Here is a 17,897-nt window from a genome sequence, read left to right as displayed (position 1 = left end):
ATCAGGTCTTTTGTACTTTAACCTTCCAGTGACCTTGAATCTGATGTGGTAGAGGTCAACGGACATTGGATTCGAAATCAGCGATCTAAAAAACCTATATACGTATTCTTCTTCATATTGTTATTTGGGTTTTTGACAAAAAACACTGCAAAAGAAGCACTGAAGTTTTCATTTTTGTGACGGGTGCTTGGGGTGAATAGGGGGGACGAAGGTGATTCGTTTAATGTGCAATTTACTTCTTATTGTTAGAAGATACTGTAAAAAATTTTTCGAATTTTTTAGGCAAAATCTAAATTGGGTCAAAACCCGCCAAAAATTAAGAATGAAAATGATCATTTTTAAGGTCAATGATGCTGAGTATTTTAAATTTAAATTTATATTTTATAAATTTAATTTAGGCAGTATCCTCCTCTTTTCTTGACTTTCAAAATCAGGTTTTCGTCCATGAGGAAAAGAATATTTCTTAAAGAATATTTTAATCATAATGCTACTAAAAAGTCACACATGCTAACAGACGTCCTCACACACGAGTAAATTCGTCTGCTGGCCCAACTATGGGCCAAAGTCAACCAAGAGATCAGCATGAAGGGATTGAGAAAGTTATGAAGAAGTTAGGCCGACTATTGGCCTAAGAATGGCCCAAACATGGATCGAACATCAGGGCAACTATGGGACATTTTTCGTTAGCGAGTAACACCGACTACCGGCTCAACTCTGGGCCAAAGTCGGCCCAGAGATCGGCATGAAGGGATTTAGAAAGTTCTGAAGAAGTGAGGCAAACTATTAGCCCAATAATGGCCCAAGCATGGACCAACCATCGGGGCAACTATGAGATATCTTTTGTTAACGAGTAACGCCGACTACCGGACCAACTGTGGGCTATAGTCGGCCCAGAGATCGGCATAAAAGAGATTTAATAGTTCTTTTTAATGAAAAGAGAAAAAAATTAATAAATGAATTTCGAAATATTTCAAGTAATCTTAAAGAAGTTTAAAATATTTGAGAAGAATTACAAAAATCAAAAGAATTTTCAAGAGATTTTAGAGACATTAAAACAGTTCTTATAAGCCCAAGAGATTTTTAGTGATTTTAAGGGACTTTGTGCCATTTCAATGGATTTAGTATGGTTTAAAAAGTGATTAAAAAGTCAATAAAGGAATTCAGGATCTTAGAAAGCATTTTAAATAATTTTAAAAAAATCAAAAGAGTTTAAGGACTTTCATGTAATTTAAAAATATTTTTAAGTATTTGAACAGACTTTCAGGAATTTCAAGGGATTTAACCGGAGTTATTTGATTTTGAAAATTTTTAAATTTTTGAACGAATTTTAAAAGATCTCAAAATATTTAAGTGCTTAAGATATTTTTAATGAATTTAAGAGATTTTAAGTAATTTTGAAGATTTTTTCAGGAATTTCGGTAGATCTTAAATGGCTTTTAAGATTTTAAAATATAAAGAATGTTCTTGAATTCTTTGAAGTCTGTTAAATATCTTGAAATCTTCGAAAATTTGTAGAAATCCTTTGAAATTTAATGAATTTCTTAAAATATATAAATTGTTTTTTTTTTAAATCTTTTATAATATCTTAAAATATTTTTTAATTAAGCTTAAATCTTGTTTAATCACATAAAATATTTAATAATAATTTGCAATATTTTCAAAATCTGAAATCTTATTACACATATTATTATGAGCGTAGCAATAGGCTTTAGGCGTTAGGAATTAGGAATGCGAAACTTATAGGGTTCGAACCCCGAGGCGAATAAAAATTTTTATAGCGAGCAATTATAAACAGTGTAGTGATTGTATTATATTTATTAAACTACCCATCGTATTCTCTACTATAAGATTAGTTCTATAAAATTTAATGGATATTTTTTTCCCGTGTAATTGCCATAGTTAGCTCGATTTTTTTAATACCATGGTTGGGCCAAGCAGGGTAGCCAATAGTGGGTAAACAGAGTTGGGCCATACTTATCATTTCGGTATGTTGGCCAATGCCTGGTTGGCAAAGTTAGCTCAACTCCGAGAAAGCTGGCCCGACTATCGCCTAATGGAAAATTCGCACATGGGTACGAATAAACATAGTAACTAATCTTCCGGAACTAACCTTGTTTGCAGGCAATTAAAAAAGTTTATTTCATTAATAATTTTTAAACTATCGAAAAGGCAGAGATGAAAAACGACGTAACCTTAAAATAATGCATACAATTTTTATTTAGCACAATACATTTTTTTTGTTATTATCCGTCAAAAAAGAATCCGGAGACGTCCGTTATGATATTTTATAGCATCTCCGAATTTAGTTTTTAAAAATTTTAATTTTTGTGGAAAAAAGCCGGGTGAACAGTACCCGATTAACCACACGACGAAGTATCACATGCTCATAAAAAACTGTGTTAATGGGTTAAATAAATCAATGAAATTAGCATCGACAAAATAGAATTTTAAAAGAGTTCTTCGACTTCAATCTTTTCTGGCAGCTTTTTACAAATTTGTGTATAAATTTGTTGAAAAAATGTTCTACCACATTGTAATTGTTTTTTCATAAACTGTATTTCATTGAAAGAAGGCGTTGTAAAAATACTACAAGCTATAGTGATAGTTATTAATAAAATGAAATTAAGTTTAAATTTTAAATTAAAACACATTCTTTTTTTTTGTTTAACCATGAATTGAACTTTTGAGAACGGGAAAAGAACCTTTCGTTAGAGGAAGACTGTTTAATGTCTATGGCTTAATGTCTCTGTTTGTAAAATATTTAAAAATATTCATTTTTTAAAACCAACATAAACTTTAAATAGACACCAATTGTGCAACAAAATCGATTCAGAAGGCTTTACAAGAATTACGTTCTTCAGGAAGCTTCTTTTTTTTTAAGCATATACTCCAGAAAATCAATTTGTGAAAAATAATTGCACAAAAAGAGTTAAAAAAAGAGAAATATGTTTTCCAATAACATTGTAACACGGCTCATTAGAGACAGATGTATTACAATTCAAAAAAGAGCAAGAAAAAAAGAAAAATAAATCCAAACCGTCTCTCTCCTTATTCTTTATTACTTATCCGTATAATTTTACTACCACCATCCAACATGTTTCGTGGTCTTTTAGGCGTCCTCTTCAGGGAAATTTGAACAGGAAATTTATACGAAATAGTTGTATACTATGCGAATATTAATTAAAAAACAGAATATAATTTAAAGTTTATTATTACTAAATTATTAACAACATGTACATTTTATCTTTAATGCTTCTGAGAATTGATTGTATCATATAAATATTAAAATTAAGACTTTAAACTTTAATTAAAGTCTCAATCAAACAATCCTGAGAGTAATTTTTTCTTTCCAAAAATTATTGATAATCACATTAAACAAAATTTAAAATTGTCTTCTTTCCTCTTCTGATTATATTTACTGATTTTGAAACACGGCATTTTGGTACAAGGACAGAATGCATACTGAGATACCGACAAATTATACTAAACTTAAAAGAAAACAGAAGCCACACATTGATAGAAAACTGTTCGTAAAGGTGCGTGTTAAAGAAATACAAAAAAGACTGTATTTTAAATGTTAAGAAAGTTCATAAAATAAAATTTTCTACAATTTAATATTGATCAAACACATCTATCATTTTAGCAATCATTTCTTCAAGAAGATTTTTTTTTCTGGCAAATATTGAATGAATTTATTTGAAATCAGTGTATTTAGAAACATTAAGGGCATGTGATACTCAGAAAATTGTCGATTTTACCAGTTTTAGGTTCCCCCGACTTTTTTTCTAAAATAATAAATATTTTGTCTTAAAAATTTGGCAAATGATAGCGAACATGCTAATGGACGTCCCCTCACACTTTTTTTGTGGGTTAATTAAAAAAAAGTTTTGATTTAGCAAAATGTGATTAATTTGCATAGCGCTTAGGGAATAGTATCGATTTTTTCAGTGTTATATTCCCCCTGCTTTTTTCCTAGGATAAGAAATATTTTGTCGTCAAAATCAGGGAAATGATAGCGAACATGCTAACGGTCGTCCCCGCACACTTTTTTTTGTGTTTATTTTTCAAAAAACTTTTGATTTTGCTAACGCGTGTACATTTCGAGGTTATGTGTGTTACAATTCTCCCGAGCGTTACTTCCAAACTACACAATATTTTACACATAGAAACTAATCTCCCGGAACTAAGCTTGTTTGCAGGCAATTAAAAAAGTTTATTTCATCAATAATTTTCAAATTATCGGAAAAGCAGAGATGAAAAACGACGTAACCTCAAAATAATGCATACAATTTTTATTCAGCACAATGAATTTTTTTATTATTATCCTTCAAAAAAAGAGTCCGGGGACGTCCGTTATGATATTTTATAGCATCTCTGAATTCAGTTTTTAAACATTTTCATTTTTGTGGAAAAACCCGGGAAACTGTAAGTATCACTTGCCCTTAAAGATTATTTTTTTAATGATAAAGTAAAATTCCTAAATAATTTGAGTGTAATATAATTTCAGTTTTGTATACACTGTATAAGCATTCGATAAATCTTATTAAAGTCTTATTAAAATCTTATTAAAGTAATCAACCATTTAGCATGTACCGGAATACCATGATATAACTTTCTATTATAAATAAATTATTTTTAATTTTTCAGCTATAAATAAGTAAATACAAAAGTAATTTTTCTTAAACTCCGTCCGTATTAAAAAGAAATTATTTTAAAAGAATGAAGTAAAATCAGAAGAAGTAATTTTGAAACTCTTTTATAGACGCACAAAGGTACACAACAGAAGTTCATTTTTTAGCATAGTATGTACAATTATTGAAAAAACTGATCATTTTGCCTAGATCAAAAACTTTTTGGCTTGTAAAAGAATAAACGTTTATTTCAAAACATATATTTCTCATATCAAACCTTTTTACGCAATTATTTTACAGGAACTGATTTTCTTAAGTATTTAGCTTTTTTAGAATCAGTTTTTTAAAGAGAATAATTCTTTTGAAGTCTTCTTGCGCAATTTCGTTGCACAGTTGTTACTTTTTTAAGGTTATGTTGGTTTAAAAAAATGTATCTACAAATATTTAACAAAGAAATACATTGAGCCATAGGCCCTCCGTCGTTCTCCAGCGTTCGGTTCTTTTGCCATTCTCGAAAGTTCGGAATTAATTCCACTATCTGCAATGAGTCCAAAAATAAATGCAGTTTCTTTATTGAGCAAAAAAGTGAGTTACATAAATCCTTATATTGAAATCAATTTCCAGATACAAGAAGCATAAAGTTTAACGAGATATCGTTTTCGGGTATTAGAATTAACCCTGATTAGTAACCAAAGTTATGGATGTTTACAATTTAATTTTGAATGGTGATATCTGTAGTAAAATTATTCCAATATTTTTATTATTTATAATTTGTTAATTCTTAATTAATTCTAATATTTCCCTTTTTGTATCCTTCAATTTTTATCCTACAAAGAGAGTAGATATTTTACGTTAAGTGTTTCTTTGAATTCTTTAAGTTGAACCATCAAAATTCGTTGTGTAAACAATTTCGGATGAATGATACCATGCTTACCATCATTGATATAATCGATTATTAAATTTACATCTTTGCTTTATTTATCTAAAATCATATTACACATAGTTGTTTGATTTAAAAGGGAATAACATTTTTCGTGTTATTAAATGATTGATCTTTCATCTAATGAAAAATGTCACTATTTTCTTCACTATGTTACATCATTACCACAAGCCCATACGAAGCTGAATTCAATATAGTTTTGAATATCTTTGATTTGAAATCTGCTCGCGAGGATTTAATACTCTTAGTTCAATTGGTCAATTTGCGAATTGATGAAGTCGAAGATTATTGCGTTCATTAGTACGCGGTTTTGTATGTTAATTCTTAGCAGTTTCTTTAATAAATTTTTTGCGTATCTAATCGATTAATTTCACCGCTTAACGTATTGATTTCAAATTTTCCGTTACAATTTGTTTCGCACATCGAAGAATTAATATGATACAACTTGCGCGATTGAAAAAACCGGAGTTCAATTTCGAATATATCAATGGATGTGTGTAATGCCAAGTTGTGTGGTAAAGTCTTGCTGGGCGATGATTCTCAGCGAAAATGGTCACGCCATCGAGTGAGGTAAAGGTGACGTTGGTAAGGACGAAGGGAAGAGCAGAAAGAATAAAATGGTTGCTTTCCTCACTGTTAAAGTTAATTTAATTTTCATGTTACCGATAGTTAATTTTTTTTAGTTCGCTAAATTGTATAAATATTTCTTCTTGTTGACCTTAATCAAGTTTTTTCGCCAGCTACGGGTTTGATTGTCATTTTGATAGGCCTGCGTTTCTAATTTATTATTATCGGTAGTTGTGTCACAGTCGGTGTTGTCCTTTGCTTTTTTGTACTCAATAACATAGATATATCCTTTCAAGTTTAGTCTTCAGAATAATGATCTTGATAAAGGATCCTTTACATTGAAAAGCCCCTTTAGGGCTTGAGAATCTGCCTGAATTATAAATTTTTTTCCCAATAAGTATTGAAGCAGTTGTCTGACTGTCCATACTATCGCTTAAAGTACCTTCTCTGTGGTAGTGGAATTCAATTCCGGTGCATTTAAAGTTCTTGAAACTTAAACTTATAAAATTAGTAACCACTGACACTTTATTCGGGTTAGGTTTTACTCTATATTTTCTTATCAAATGCTCCAGATATTCAAGTTCTAGTCTCAAAAACTCGCACTTATCTGCCTGCAATTTTAACCCGGTCACACTTAGATATTCAAACAACGTGACTTTGTTTTTGCTGTGCTATTATGGTGTTTTACCAAACACGACAATGTCATCCAGACAGGTAAAGAAAATTTTCCCGATAAGCTCTCTTAGTGTCGCATCCATCATTCTTTAGTCTTTATAAGTTTTCTCGTTCAGCTTCCTGGAACTGATGACTAGTATCCACTTAATTTTCCCTGAGGGATTTATTTTATTTGGGGCCACCGTAAGCGGTGAGTTGAAAGGGGAATTTGATTTGACTAGAATTTTTTTTGCAAGCATGTCGTTTACTTGGTTGTGAATTTATTCCCGATGACATTCTGGATGCCGAGGCTAACGTAAGTGGATTATATTTTCGTCTTTCAGTACAATTTTGTGGGAAGCTAAGCTTGTACAAGGCAGAGAATCACCCCATAGTGTAAAAATATCGTGATAGGTAATTATAATTTTTTCAATGACGTCTCTGACTGATTCTTTAATATGTTGTAACATTAGGTTTTCCTGTTGTAAATTTAACCTTGCTTTCAGCTTCTTCATGATTACATTATTTATTCGTTCTTTGCGTTCTGGGAGTTTTCTGAAAAATTAAAATATAATGTCAAGATGTGACAATCTTATCTCTTTTTAAAATTCGTTGCTAATGAATATGAGAATCCATCAGATTTGGACATGGTAAATAGAATCAGGAACGTGGGGGCTACTTTCAATAAGTACATGTCCTTGTTTTCTACCTGTCACTATTGTGATCATTTTTACAGAATTTTGCGGTATGGCGATTCCGTCACTCTCTAGCAGGTGTACTTTCACGTCCAACTGAAGGGTCTTGTTAGATAAATTAAATTGGCAACTGTGCTAATCCCCTGGTTTCATGCAGTTGTCGTCTAATTAAATAGAGCCATCCAAAGATAGTAGATTATCTGCTCTCTTCTATTATTGTCTACATTTAATTGTGTTATACCTCTCCCTGTCAACGGTACACCGGATCTGGGATAATTTTCTGACGTTTATTAAAGAAAGAATCCGCGTATCACATCTTACTTGAAGGGTTGTCAACTAACTCACGCAATATGTTAAACGGCACTGGTGTCTTTGATAACCTCTGCAGGTTTTCTTTTCTCTTGCAGCTGACCGAGAAGCTCCTAAATTCCCGCGGTGTCTCTTTTGGAGAGTGATGTCTCTCCTTTCTTAAAAGTCACTGGTAGCCCTAATTAGTTCAGAGTACGTACGTGTTATCTTTTGGATGAATATTTCAAAATCTTTGTATGTCCTAAGTATTCCGTGCTGATGAAGGGTGGCAGTGAAATGGTTCAAAAATAAACAAACTTAACCACACTTTAATTTTTGTAAGAATTATATTCTTTCAGATCCCAAAAGATTAATGTATTGGTTAAAAGGAATTCTGGCATGGATCGCCAAATTTTATGTAACGGTGTAGACACCTCAAATGAAAATAAACAATTAATTTCACTATCTGCAATTGATCTGTAAATCCATGCAGTTTCTTTATTTGCAAAAGGCGAGTTACAAAGACCCCTGTCAGAGCAAAAGGCAAATACAAACTAACCCAGCCCTTGGCGGTTTCAGAGTGGGTCCCATTCTAGGACGATTTCTCCTTTCAACGTCCAACGTAGAAAAATGTATCTTTTAGGAAAAATACATTCCCTTTACTCAACCTGTTACAATTTATCGAATACGTATACTGTGCATACAAAACTACAATTATATTACATTATTATTATTTAGGAGTTTTTCCTTATCAATTATGAAAATAATCTTTAATGTTTCTTCTACAGACAATGATTTAAAAGAAAATTATTTATTATTTGCTGAATAATAAGAAATATAACAATCCTTTTGAATAAGATATTGCTAAAATGATAGATTTGTTTTATCAATTTTGAATTGTGGAAAAATTTATTTTATGAATCAGTGAAAATATTTTTAATACAGTCTTTTAGGTATTTCTTTATCACGCACTTTTATGAGCTCTTCTATGAATCTGTGGTATCTATTTTCTTTCAAGTTTAGGGTAATTACACTTGTCGGTATCTCAGTATGCATTCTGTCCTTGAACCAAAAAGTCATGCTTCAAATACAGTGAGTATATTTCAAAGAGAAAAGAAGAAAATTTTGCTAAATGTAAATAACAATAATTCTTGTAAATGAGAACTTACTTTTTTTGTTTGGATTTAATGAATCTATATGTGAATCGATAATTTTGTATAATAGATGGAAATTGAAGCTTTTTTAATTGGAGGTCATCATATATCTCCCACTGACTAAGTCAGATTAGCACTAACTATTGTTTGATTGAGATGTTCATTAAAGTTTAAAAAATGTATTTCAATTTTTTATAAATACAGTCTCAAATCAGAAGTATCAAAGATAAAAATATAAATATGTTTAATCACTGCTTAAGGATTAACTTCAAATTCAATTCGGCTTTTAAAGTAATCTTAGCACAACATGTAAATGTTCCCTATTAGTTTCCTATTAAAATTTCCCTTAAGAGGACATCTGAAAGGCCTCAAAACATGTTGGATCCTGGTGGTATTAAAAAAACGGATAGATAATGAAGGAATGAGAGAAAGATGGCTTTGATGTTTCTTTCTTTTTTCTCCTTCCTTTTTCAATGTTTGTATACTTTTAAAATCTTTACGGTATCTCGAGATACGACTAAAAATGTAAAAGTGTGTCTGAATCGAATTTCAGTCGCTTTAGCAGTGACTCATATCTTGGGAACCACTGATATGGGCATATTCATATGTATGAAACAGGAATAGATATCAGTTTAAAGACAGAGGGATTATGTCCACACAGGACCTAGCATCGAGGGCCTGGATTAATTTTTAATCCAGCGAGGGTTATTTTTTCTTCATACAGGAAGGAGAAGGGTACATATGTGTCTGTGAAAAAAAATATAAATTCCCACCGATGGACGATCGCCTTGAAATTTGACAGAAAAAATATCTCTTTTTATAATCATTTAAATCTTTTAATGACTGCGTTAAAGTCTAACGTAATTAGGTCATAAATGTCTATCTCAGGGATCTAGAAAAATTGAATATAAAAAGCGGCAACATATTTTCATATTCACTTGAACATCTAAGTATTCTAACTACAATTTAACCTTAATTTCATCAACTGAAACTAATTCATTCAAATCAATAGCAGGTATAGTGTAAAGTAGATTATATTGTTATTTAGAGAAAATCTTAACTAAACCTGATATTTGTCTTCTCATATGAAAAACAATTATTACCAAGTATTGAATCTAATACTTAACAAAAATTCATTTATATACGAGTTTGTAGAGGAGAAAGAATTTTAATTTTGCTGAATTTTTATAATTAAACAATTTTTTATTTCCTTTTTACATTATATTCACTTTTTTGTAAAATTATTTTTAAAAATAATAATTTTATAACTGTAACTTCGTAGAATTTTTTTTTATAATTAGATTCTTAATACTTATATTTCATACTTAAATCGGAGAAGTTTAGAGCAATGAGAAAAACACTTTGTTTTAAATTGTCTCCGTCGTTGAGTGGAATCTTGATAGAAAAAGGCAAAGCTTTGTAAAGTAAGTCACGCGAAATATCACTTATTTCACCAAATTTTTGAGATTTTTACAATGTATAGAGAAGATAATAGTGAAATGGTCTTGCAATTTTTAACCGGAAGCTGAGCCTGTAAAGATGATTGTTAACGTTCATGGGTGCCAATGGACCCCAATGTAGACGCCTAGGGTTGAAGTTATGATTGAATAAATTATTGTAAAAATCAAAACAAAAACATGCTTGCTAAAGGTTGCGTAAAACTTAAAAAAGTAAATGTAAAGCAAAAAGCCAAAAAAGATTAACGGAGCGCTTTTTTGAATTCATATTATAAAAAATTAAATGTCAGCGGAATTAAAATATGGTTTAATTTTCAGATTTAAAACCAGTAATTCTGTTTTTCTGATAATAAAGGTCAAATCATTATTAATCTAACTTTTCCTGCATATCATAGCATCAAATCTCGTTAGAAATTTAAGTTCTATTCACTTAACATATTTTATTAATTTTTCTTATTCGTATCTCAGTACTACTCTGTAACCTGTGTCAAACTTATGCTCGGTTAATTTTTCAGTATAGTTGATTTTTTCGTAACTAATAAACTAATAATTTTTATGCAAAATGATGATTTTCGTAAGAAAGGCAATGCATTTTTTATACTCTTAATTTACAACAGCACATCATAAGTAATTTTTCTGAACGGGTAGTGATTATAAAATAATATTATCCTAATTTTTAATTTAATTATATTTTAATTTATCTTCAGGAATCAATCAAAATGCCAGGAAAAGATTTAAACGGAATGCGCATTGTAGATGACGACATCAACGTACGCAGTTTAATTAAAAATATTATTAATTCTGAGAATGGTAACGAAGCCTTCCATATTCTAAATGTAGAAGAAGTAGTCGTGAGACACAAACGTTGGCTACGGAAAATTCCAAATGTTACACCACATTTTGGTAAGATATGGTATAAAAGGATAATCTAGGTGTACAATTAAGATCAGGTTTACTCAATTTTTAACTTCATTTATAAAATTGACAAAAGAAGTCTTATTACTTTTTAAAAAGAATTTTAGCATAGAAACCTGAGCTTAAATAATAAAAAATAGTTGACGTAATATTTTATTGCTTATGTATTTATAGTTATTAACATATTTGCATTATTTTTATTAATTAGAACTCATTAAATTTCTTAAAAGTAAGCTTTTCTTGCAAATAATGTGATATATGAATTATATTTACGTTACTACCAATATAGCCTTCTCTTCCATTTTATAAACTATGTACTACAATTTAATCAAATTTAAAAACATTATCAATTTTTCTTGTTACAGCTATAAAAAGTAATTCCAATCCTATTGTAATTAAGATTCTAGCAGAACTTGGTGCCAAGTTTGACTGTGCTTCTAAGGTAAATTTTTAAGATATAGCCTGCTTTGCAATAATCACGTTAAGGTGATTAATATATCTTATAATAAACATGCATAATCTTTTTTATTTTAGGCGGAAATAGAAGCTGTTCAAAAATGCGGGGTCTCTGGAGATCGTATTATTTATGCTAGTGCAGTTAAATCGAGGCATTATATCTCTTATGCGAAACAAGTTGGGATAGATCGGATGACTGCTGACTGCGAAACTGAACTTTTCAAAATCAAACATCTGTTTCCCGAGGCTAGGTATTAAAAATTTTATGAGACAATAATCTCAAAGAAATTAACAAAAGCTTAGAAATTTTTACTAAAAAATGTATCTTTTTTCTATAGAGTAGTGATCCGTATTATATGTAATTCTGCCAATGCCGGTATGCCACTTGGTCTTAAATTTGGCTGTGATCCACAGAAAAAGGCATTTGAATTGGTAGATGTGGCAAAAAATTTGGGACTCCATTTGCATGGATTTAGTTTTCATGTTGGTAGCCCTTGTGGAGATCTGTCAGCATATGAACGAGGTATTCGAATTTGCGAGCAATTAATCAAGTATGCTAGATCGAAAGGTTGCAGTGAAGCTTGTATGATTGACATTGGAGGAGGAATTCCTGGTGAATCTGAATTTGATTTTGATAAGGTAATTGACAATGTTAATTAATATTTGAGAGCCCTCTGGCTTCATGTAGAGTGATTTTATTTTGAAAATATGTTACATTTTTATGTGCCTAATTTTGAAGACCTTGCATTCCTGATTAGCCAGTTTTTAGCCTAAATCGATTTTTACTGCTTGAATTTCAAACCAGTTTTTTTTCAAATTTGGAAATCATTTTTTGTTTCAAAAGACATTTATCTTTTTTCAAAGTTTGCAGATGTATTACATGATGCTACGAAGGACGTAGATCCTTCGATAGAGTTTATAAGCGAGCCTGGAAGATATTACGTTTTAGCGAGCACCCACGCTGTTGCCTGTGTAGAAGGAAAAAAATCAGTAATTGAAAATGGAAAGAAGTGTTTTATGTATTACTTAAACGATGGAATTTTTGGATCTTTCTCTGCAAAGATAATGCGAACAATTCCCGAAATTCTAGATGGCGTAAGTTATTGGTTTAAATTTCCTCATGAGAGTTGAAATCTTTTTATTCTAAAAACTCTAGGTTAATGAATAGATAATTTATATTTTCTTCGCATATGATAATTGTTATAAAAATCTGATTATTCATTTCCAGAGAAAGAATAAACAAGTATTTTTATCAAAGCTTTGGGGTCCGTCCGGCGATCCCTTTGATTACGTTATAAATGATTATTTACCTGAATTAGAAATTGGTGACTGGCTGTTGTGGAAAAACATGGGTGCCTACACTACTGTATTTTCAAATTCATTTAACGGATTTCAGCCACCATCTGTATTTGCATATATGCGAAGAAGTGCTTGGTATTTAAAAATGTTTTTATTTATTCAAACTAAATTTCATTAATAATATTTTAGTAATGCTTATTAATAAGATTAATGTGTTATAAAGCTTTAAGGAAATGATTAAAGTATTTTTAATTTTTTCATTTCAGGGCGGCTCTTCAAGAGGAACTTCTTTTCGTTAAGATGAATAATGCCAATGGTTATGAGTAACAAATAATTGGTATACTTTCGAAAAGATCACCCGAGATTAATAAAAAATGTTCAGGTTTTTCTTTGAAAGGAGCCTCTACAATATTCTTCGGTGATCTTCTTGTCAGAATACCCAAATAATAATATTAATTTTAGTCGAATTGTAAAAAAATCTCAGGGATAAATTATAACTTAATCAAAAGTTGTAATTTAATTTGTAAAGAGGATCTATCAGTTTGAAAGAATCCTAATTTATATTTAAGGTTAATTTGAGTTGATACAATATATATATATATTGACTTCTGAAAAGCTTCTGTCAGGATTCATCATTCAATGTTCATCCAAAAAAAAAAGCTTAGGGATTCATGTGAAGTGACTGCAGTGGTTTAAAGACTGTTAATGACAATCTCAAGTCTGTACTTTTAAACATCAATGTTTAATGTATAATATAAGCTCGACTTTGAGTGATTATGATAATAATAATGATATATGTATGTTCATGTAAAAAAGTTTGTTGATCTGGTTCTCTGTATTGCGTACTTTTGCAAATTGTCTGTCATTTATTGTGTTAAATAAACTATTAACAGTTAGTGATGCTTTTTATAAGTTTGATCCTTATAATTAAATAACTATATAATATTGCACGGATAATTATGATATTTTTGATACTTTTTCTATTTATAAATCAGTTTCTGTTTTACGATATCTCACTTAAAATTTTTTGAATAGACGTTTGAATTTTGACTTTATCAAATGTCAGTGAATGTCAGGAACCTTAATCTTCAAACAGAAACTCTGTAAGTTTAATGTTAAACATGCTTTTTTTTATTAATAGTTCGTTTTTATTCACTGATTTGGAAGTTTAGTGTTCTCGAGCTTTTACTGAAGCCGCAGTTCCACAGAGTATTCCCACAATTAATTTGAATTAAAAACATTATTTTATGAAGAATAGCTAGTATGGCAACTTGAAATAAAATATATAAATTTATATAATATATAAATATCAATATATAATATTAAATTAAATATATAAAATTTTATTTAGAATTCCCGATCTATACTTCATATATGTTTTGAAGGAATTGTTTTAAATGAGTTATAACTGAATAAAATAATGCAATTTCCACTGGATGCTTTCAATATATTTAATAATATCATGCGGACTTTCAAAAATTATGTTAAAATTTTGATTGACTCTAAATGGCCCTCTTACTATTTCTGCAGCAAAAATTACTAGGGTTACTGACTTCATCATTTGCATCGAGTTGTGTTTCATGTGTAAAATGCGAGAAAAGAATGGTAGGAGGACATACAAAATTCCGGATCATTTCCCGGTTTCTTTCTGGTTCGCAAAAATTTCTTACACACAATGAAATTACAAAAATTTTAAGTCTGGAGTTAAATATTTTTCACTTTGAAGTAATAAAAACTAAATTGCAAATCACTTTAGGTCATTTTAAGCTAGACGTATTACAAATTTAACGTTTACATTTTTATTATAAATTGAACACTTTCTAATTTAAAAGTTTAATTATTTGAATTTTAAATAGAATTAACAAATCCTTTAAAAGCTTCAAAATTTTATTTTAAAATCATGAAACATCTAAATTTTCTTTACATTTATTAAAATTTGTGATTAGTTTAGGAATTTTTCAGAACATGAAAAGTAAAACATTTCTAAATATAAAGGAATTGTTATTTTTCTTAATTAAAAAATTTGGAAATTTCCAATTTTAGACTGAAACATTATTTTTAATTTAATAAACGCCTTTAATTATACATATGTATATTATCTTAAGGTTATTTCAAAATTGAAAATAGCTTATAAAGTTTCAATCGGGCGTTAACATTTGTTTACCTATTAACAAAGAAGGTACTCCAGGTGTCCCTGGCTGCTTTAATTCCTCCTGATATATGTTGTAGTACTTGAAAAACTAAGCGACAAGTATTTTTTTTATCTGCGAAAAAACACTGTAAGGGGGTGCAACAGCCCGTCAAAGATAGGAGTCTTACGCGTCGATTGTATAGTTTTATGTATAAAAAACAAATTGATTTCGAGCAAAATTTCTGAAAAAGTTTTCTCGTGATAAAAGATGAATAACATAATTTTATCAAAAAAGAAAAACAAATTGAAGGGAATAGACCTCCTCTACATATATTTAGTGTGGTGTTAAAGATATTTAAATTCACAGAAAAAATTTGAAAAAATATATTTTGCACTGGACGCAAAAGTGGAGTTAATGTGTTCCGCCAGAAAAATATTATTTTAAATAATAATGAGGGTGGTCACCCCTAAAAAATTTAATTTTGTGTCTATGATAACATATATTTTCCATGCAAAAAAAATTTGGAAACTAGTTCTGTCACAAAAACAGTAAAATGAAATTCATCCAACATCAATAAAAAAAATTACATGGGGTTAAACCACCCCTACAAATGTTTAAATGTGCTGAAAATTGCCAAATTCATAAGAGAGAAATTTAGAAAAATATATTTTGCACTTAAGACGAAAATCTATTTGGGTTTCGTCCACCTAATATAGATAAAAAATATGCGGGGGTAAACCAATCCTACGTATTTTCATATATGTTCATGGTGTAAGAAATCATTATATTTTAAACAATTTTTTGACGAATATCATTATTGTTCAAAGTTCAAAGAATACATGCATGTCCGATATACCGTCAAGAATTCAGAATATTCTAAATTTTACCTGAAAGTTTCATTTTTGTCATCAAACTATGTATGCTTTTTAAATAATTTTTTGTGTTAAAATAGTTTATGGGTAGTTACCCTCTTTAAAGCTCTTTTTCAGAAAAGTATATAAATACCTTCGTCCTCTTCTTCGTGTGCAACATGTATTTTCTTCGGAGTTTTTTGTTCAATTTTACATTTATTTGAAATTTTATACATAAATGAGGGATGGTTTACCCCCGTCTAATTTTCTAATTCGTATTGGATGGACTCTATTTTACTTCCTTCGTTATAAAACTATCTTTCTAATTATCTTTGTGTATGGAAAGTATATAATATCATAGGCACAAAATAAAAAGTTTTAGGAGTGGTCACCCCCAGTAATTAAAAAAATATTTTTTTGGCGGAACACGTCAACTTTATGTAAGTGTCAAGTGCAAAATATATTTTTAAAAAATTTGCTGTGAATATGAACATGTTTAGCTTATCTTTCAAAATATGTAGGGGCAGTTTACCGCTTAATTTTTGTCATTGTTTTAAAAATGACGCCACACATGTTTCATCACGAGAAATCTTTTCCAGTAGTTTTGATCGAAATCAATGTGGTTTTTATACACAAAACTATACAATCGGCACTTGAGACCCCTATCTTTGAAGGGCTGCTTTACTCCCTTAAAGTGTTTTTCCACAGATAAAAAAATGCGAGTCGATAAGTCCTTCGAGTACTACAACATATATCAGGGAGAATCAAATCGGCTAGGGACACCTGAAGTACCTTTCTTGTAAGACTTTCCAATTGAAACAGTTTTATTTTTAACCTTAAAATCTGAAAATTCTCAAATTTTGAACTGATTTTTAAATTATTCAAATGAAAAATGTACACGTAAAAATTTAAATACAAAATGTAAAATTTGTAAGTAAAAGATTTTTGAATAACACATTGTAAACTGAATGAAATCATATTTGAATAAGATAAAAATTGAACTGATTATTTTAAAAAATGTTAAAATCAAAATTGTACAAATTTTTGTCTACAAATTTGTCAAATTCTCGGTCAAAAAATAAATTAACTATCATATCCCAGTTTTTCCCGGTTTCATAAAATTCCTGAGTTTTTTCAGTTTACCGGTCCAGCGGTCAGCCTGAAATTGTAAGAAGTCTTAAGATAAAAGGTACGAAAACAAAAATAAAAATAGAGAGAGTCAAATTCTGCCGTGAGAAATAATGAGATAACCTAGATAAAGCAAACATCATAAATAAAATTTTTAACAGCATGCCAAATTCCCGAGATGAAAAATGGGTTGAATTTAATATATTCCAAATAAGGATGAAACACTTAACCCGTTACTTATTTAAAAATTGATATTCGTTTAAAATAAATTCTATCCAAAATGAAGAAATAAATTGCGAATGTTCTAAACTTAAAAGAATTCAGAAAAAATTCAAACTATTGAAAACATCCTGCCGAATTATGAAATAGGAAACAAAGAAATTGTTACCACAACCGTTTTTATAACCATTACAAAAACGAAGCTGACTGAACTGACTCAGACCACTTGAATTTTGCTGTAATTGCAAAAAAATCGGCATGATCGCAGTTGCCATCGAAATCATGTCATTTTTATCACCAATACAAGTTTTTCGTTTAATATCATTCCGGAAATTCTTACCTTTGCAAACAGAGAGAATTCTGATTCCCCTCCGCGGTTTGGAACCTTTCATACTTACGCGCAATCCTTCAAGGCGAATCCAGGATTAAAACAAGAATAACGAACTAAAAAATTTAAACGCAGCTTAAAATCTAATAGCTTTCCCCGGAGAATTGTGAAAGGTCCAGTTCA

General features: G+C 29.9%; 2 protein-coding genes across 2 annotated transcripts in view; one reads left to right on the top strand and one right to left on the bottom strand.

The window, feature by feature from the left end:
• LOC117178468 (antizyme inhibitor 2-like) overlaps nt 1-13,383 on the top strand; it is a 25,497-nt gene extending 12,114 nt beyond the window's left edge. Inside the window, exons 2-7 of the mRNA XM_033369894.1 lie at nt 11,667-11,743; nt 11,836-12,008; nt 12,096-12,396; nt 12,622-12,852; nt 12,986-13,191; nt 13,323-13,383. Coding sequence (XP_033225785.1) covers nt 11,667-11,743; nt 11,836-12,008; nt 12,096-12,396; nt 12,622-12,852; nt 12,986-13,191; nt 13,323-13,383 — 1,049 coding nt within the window. The remainder of the gene's footprint in view (nt 1-11,666; nt 11,744-11,835; nt 12,009-12,095; nt 12,397-12,621; nt 12,853-12,985; nt 13,192-13,322) is intronic.
• The window catches only part of LOC117179121 (protein rhomboid), a 573,161-nt gene that overhangs the window by 202,824 nt on the left and 352,440 nt on the right, over nt 1-17,897 (bottom strand). The gene's annotated exons all lie outside the window — the stretch shown is intronic.

The sequence above is a fragment of the Belonocnema kinseyi genome, chromosome 8, assembly GCF_010883055.1.
Source record: "Belonocnema kinseyi isolate 2016_QV_RU_SX_M_011 chromosome 8, B_treatae_v1, whole genome shotgun sequence".
In the NCBI taxonomy this organism is placed as follows: Eukaryota; Metazoa; Arthropoda; class Insecta; order Hymenoptera; family Cynipidae; genus Belonocnema; species Belonocnema kinseyi.
Note: the sequence above shows the minus strand (reverse complement) of the source record. Positions and strands in the feature narration are given on the sequence as shown.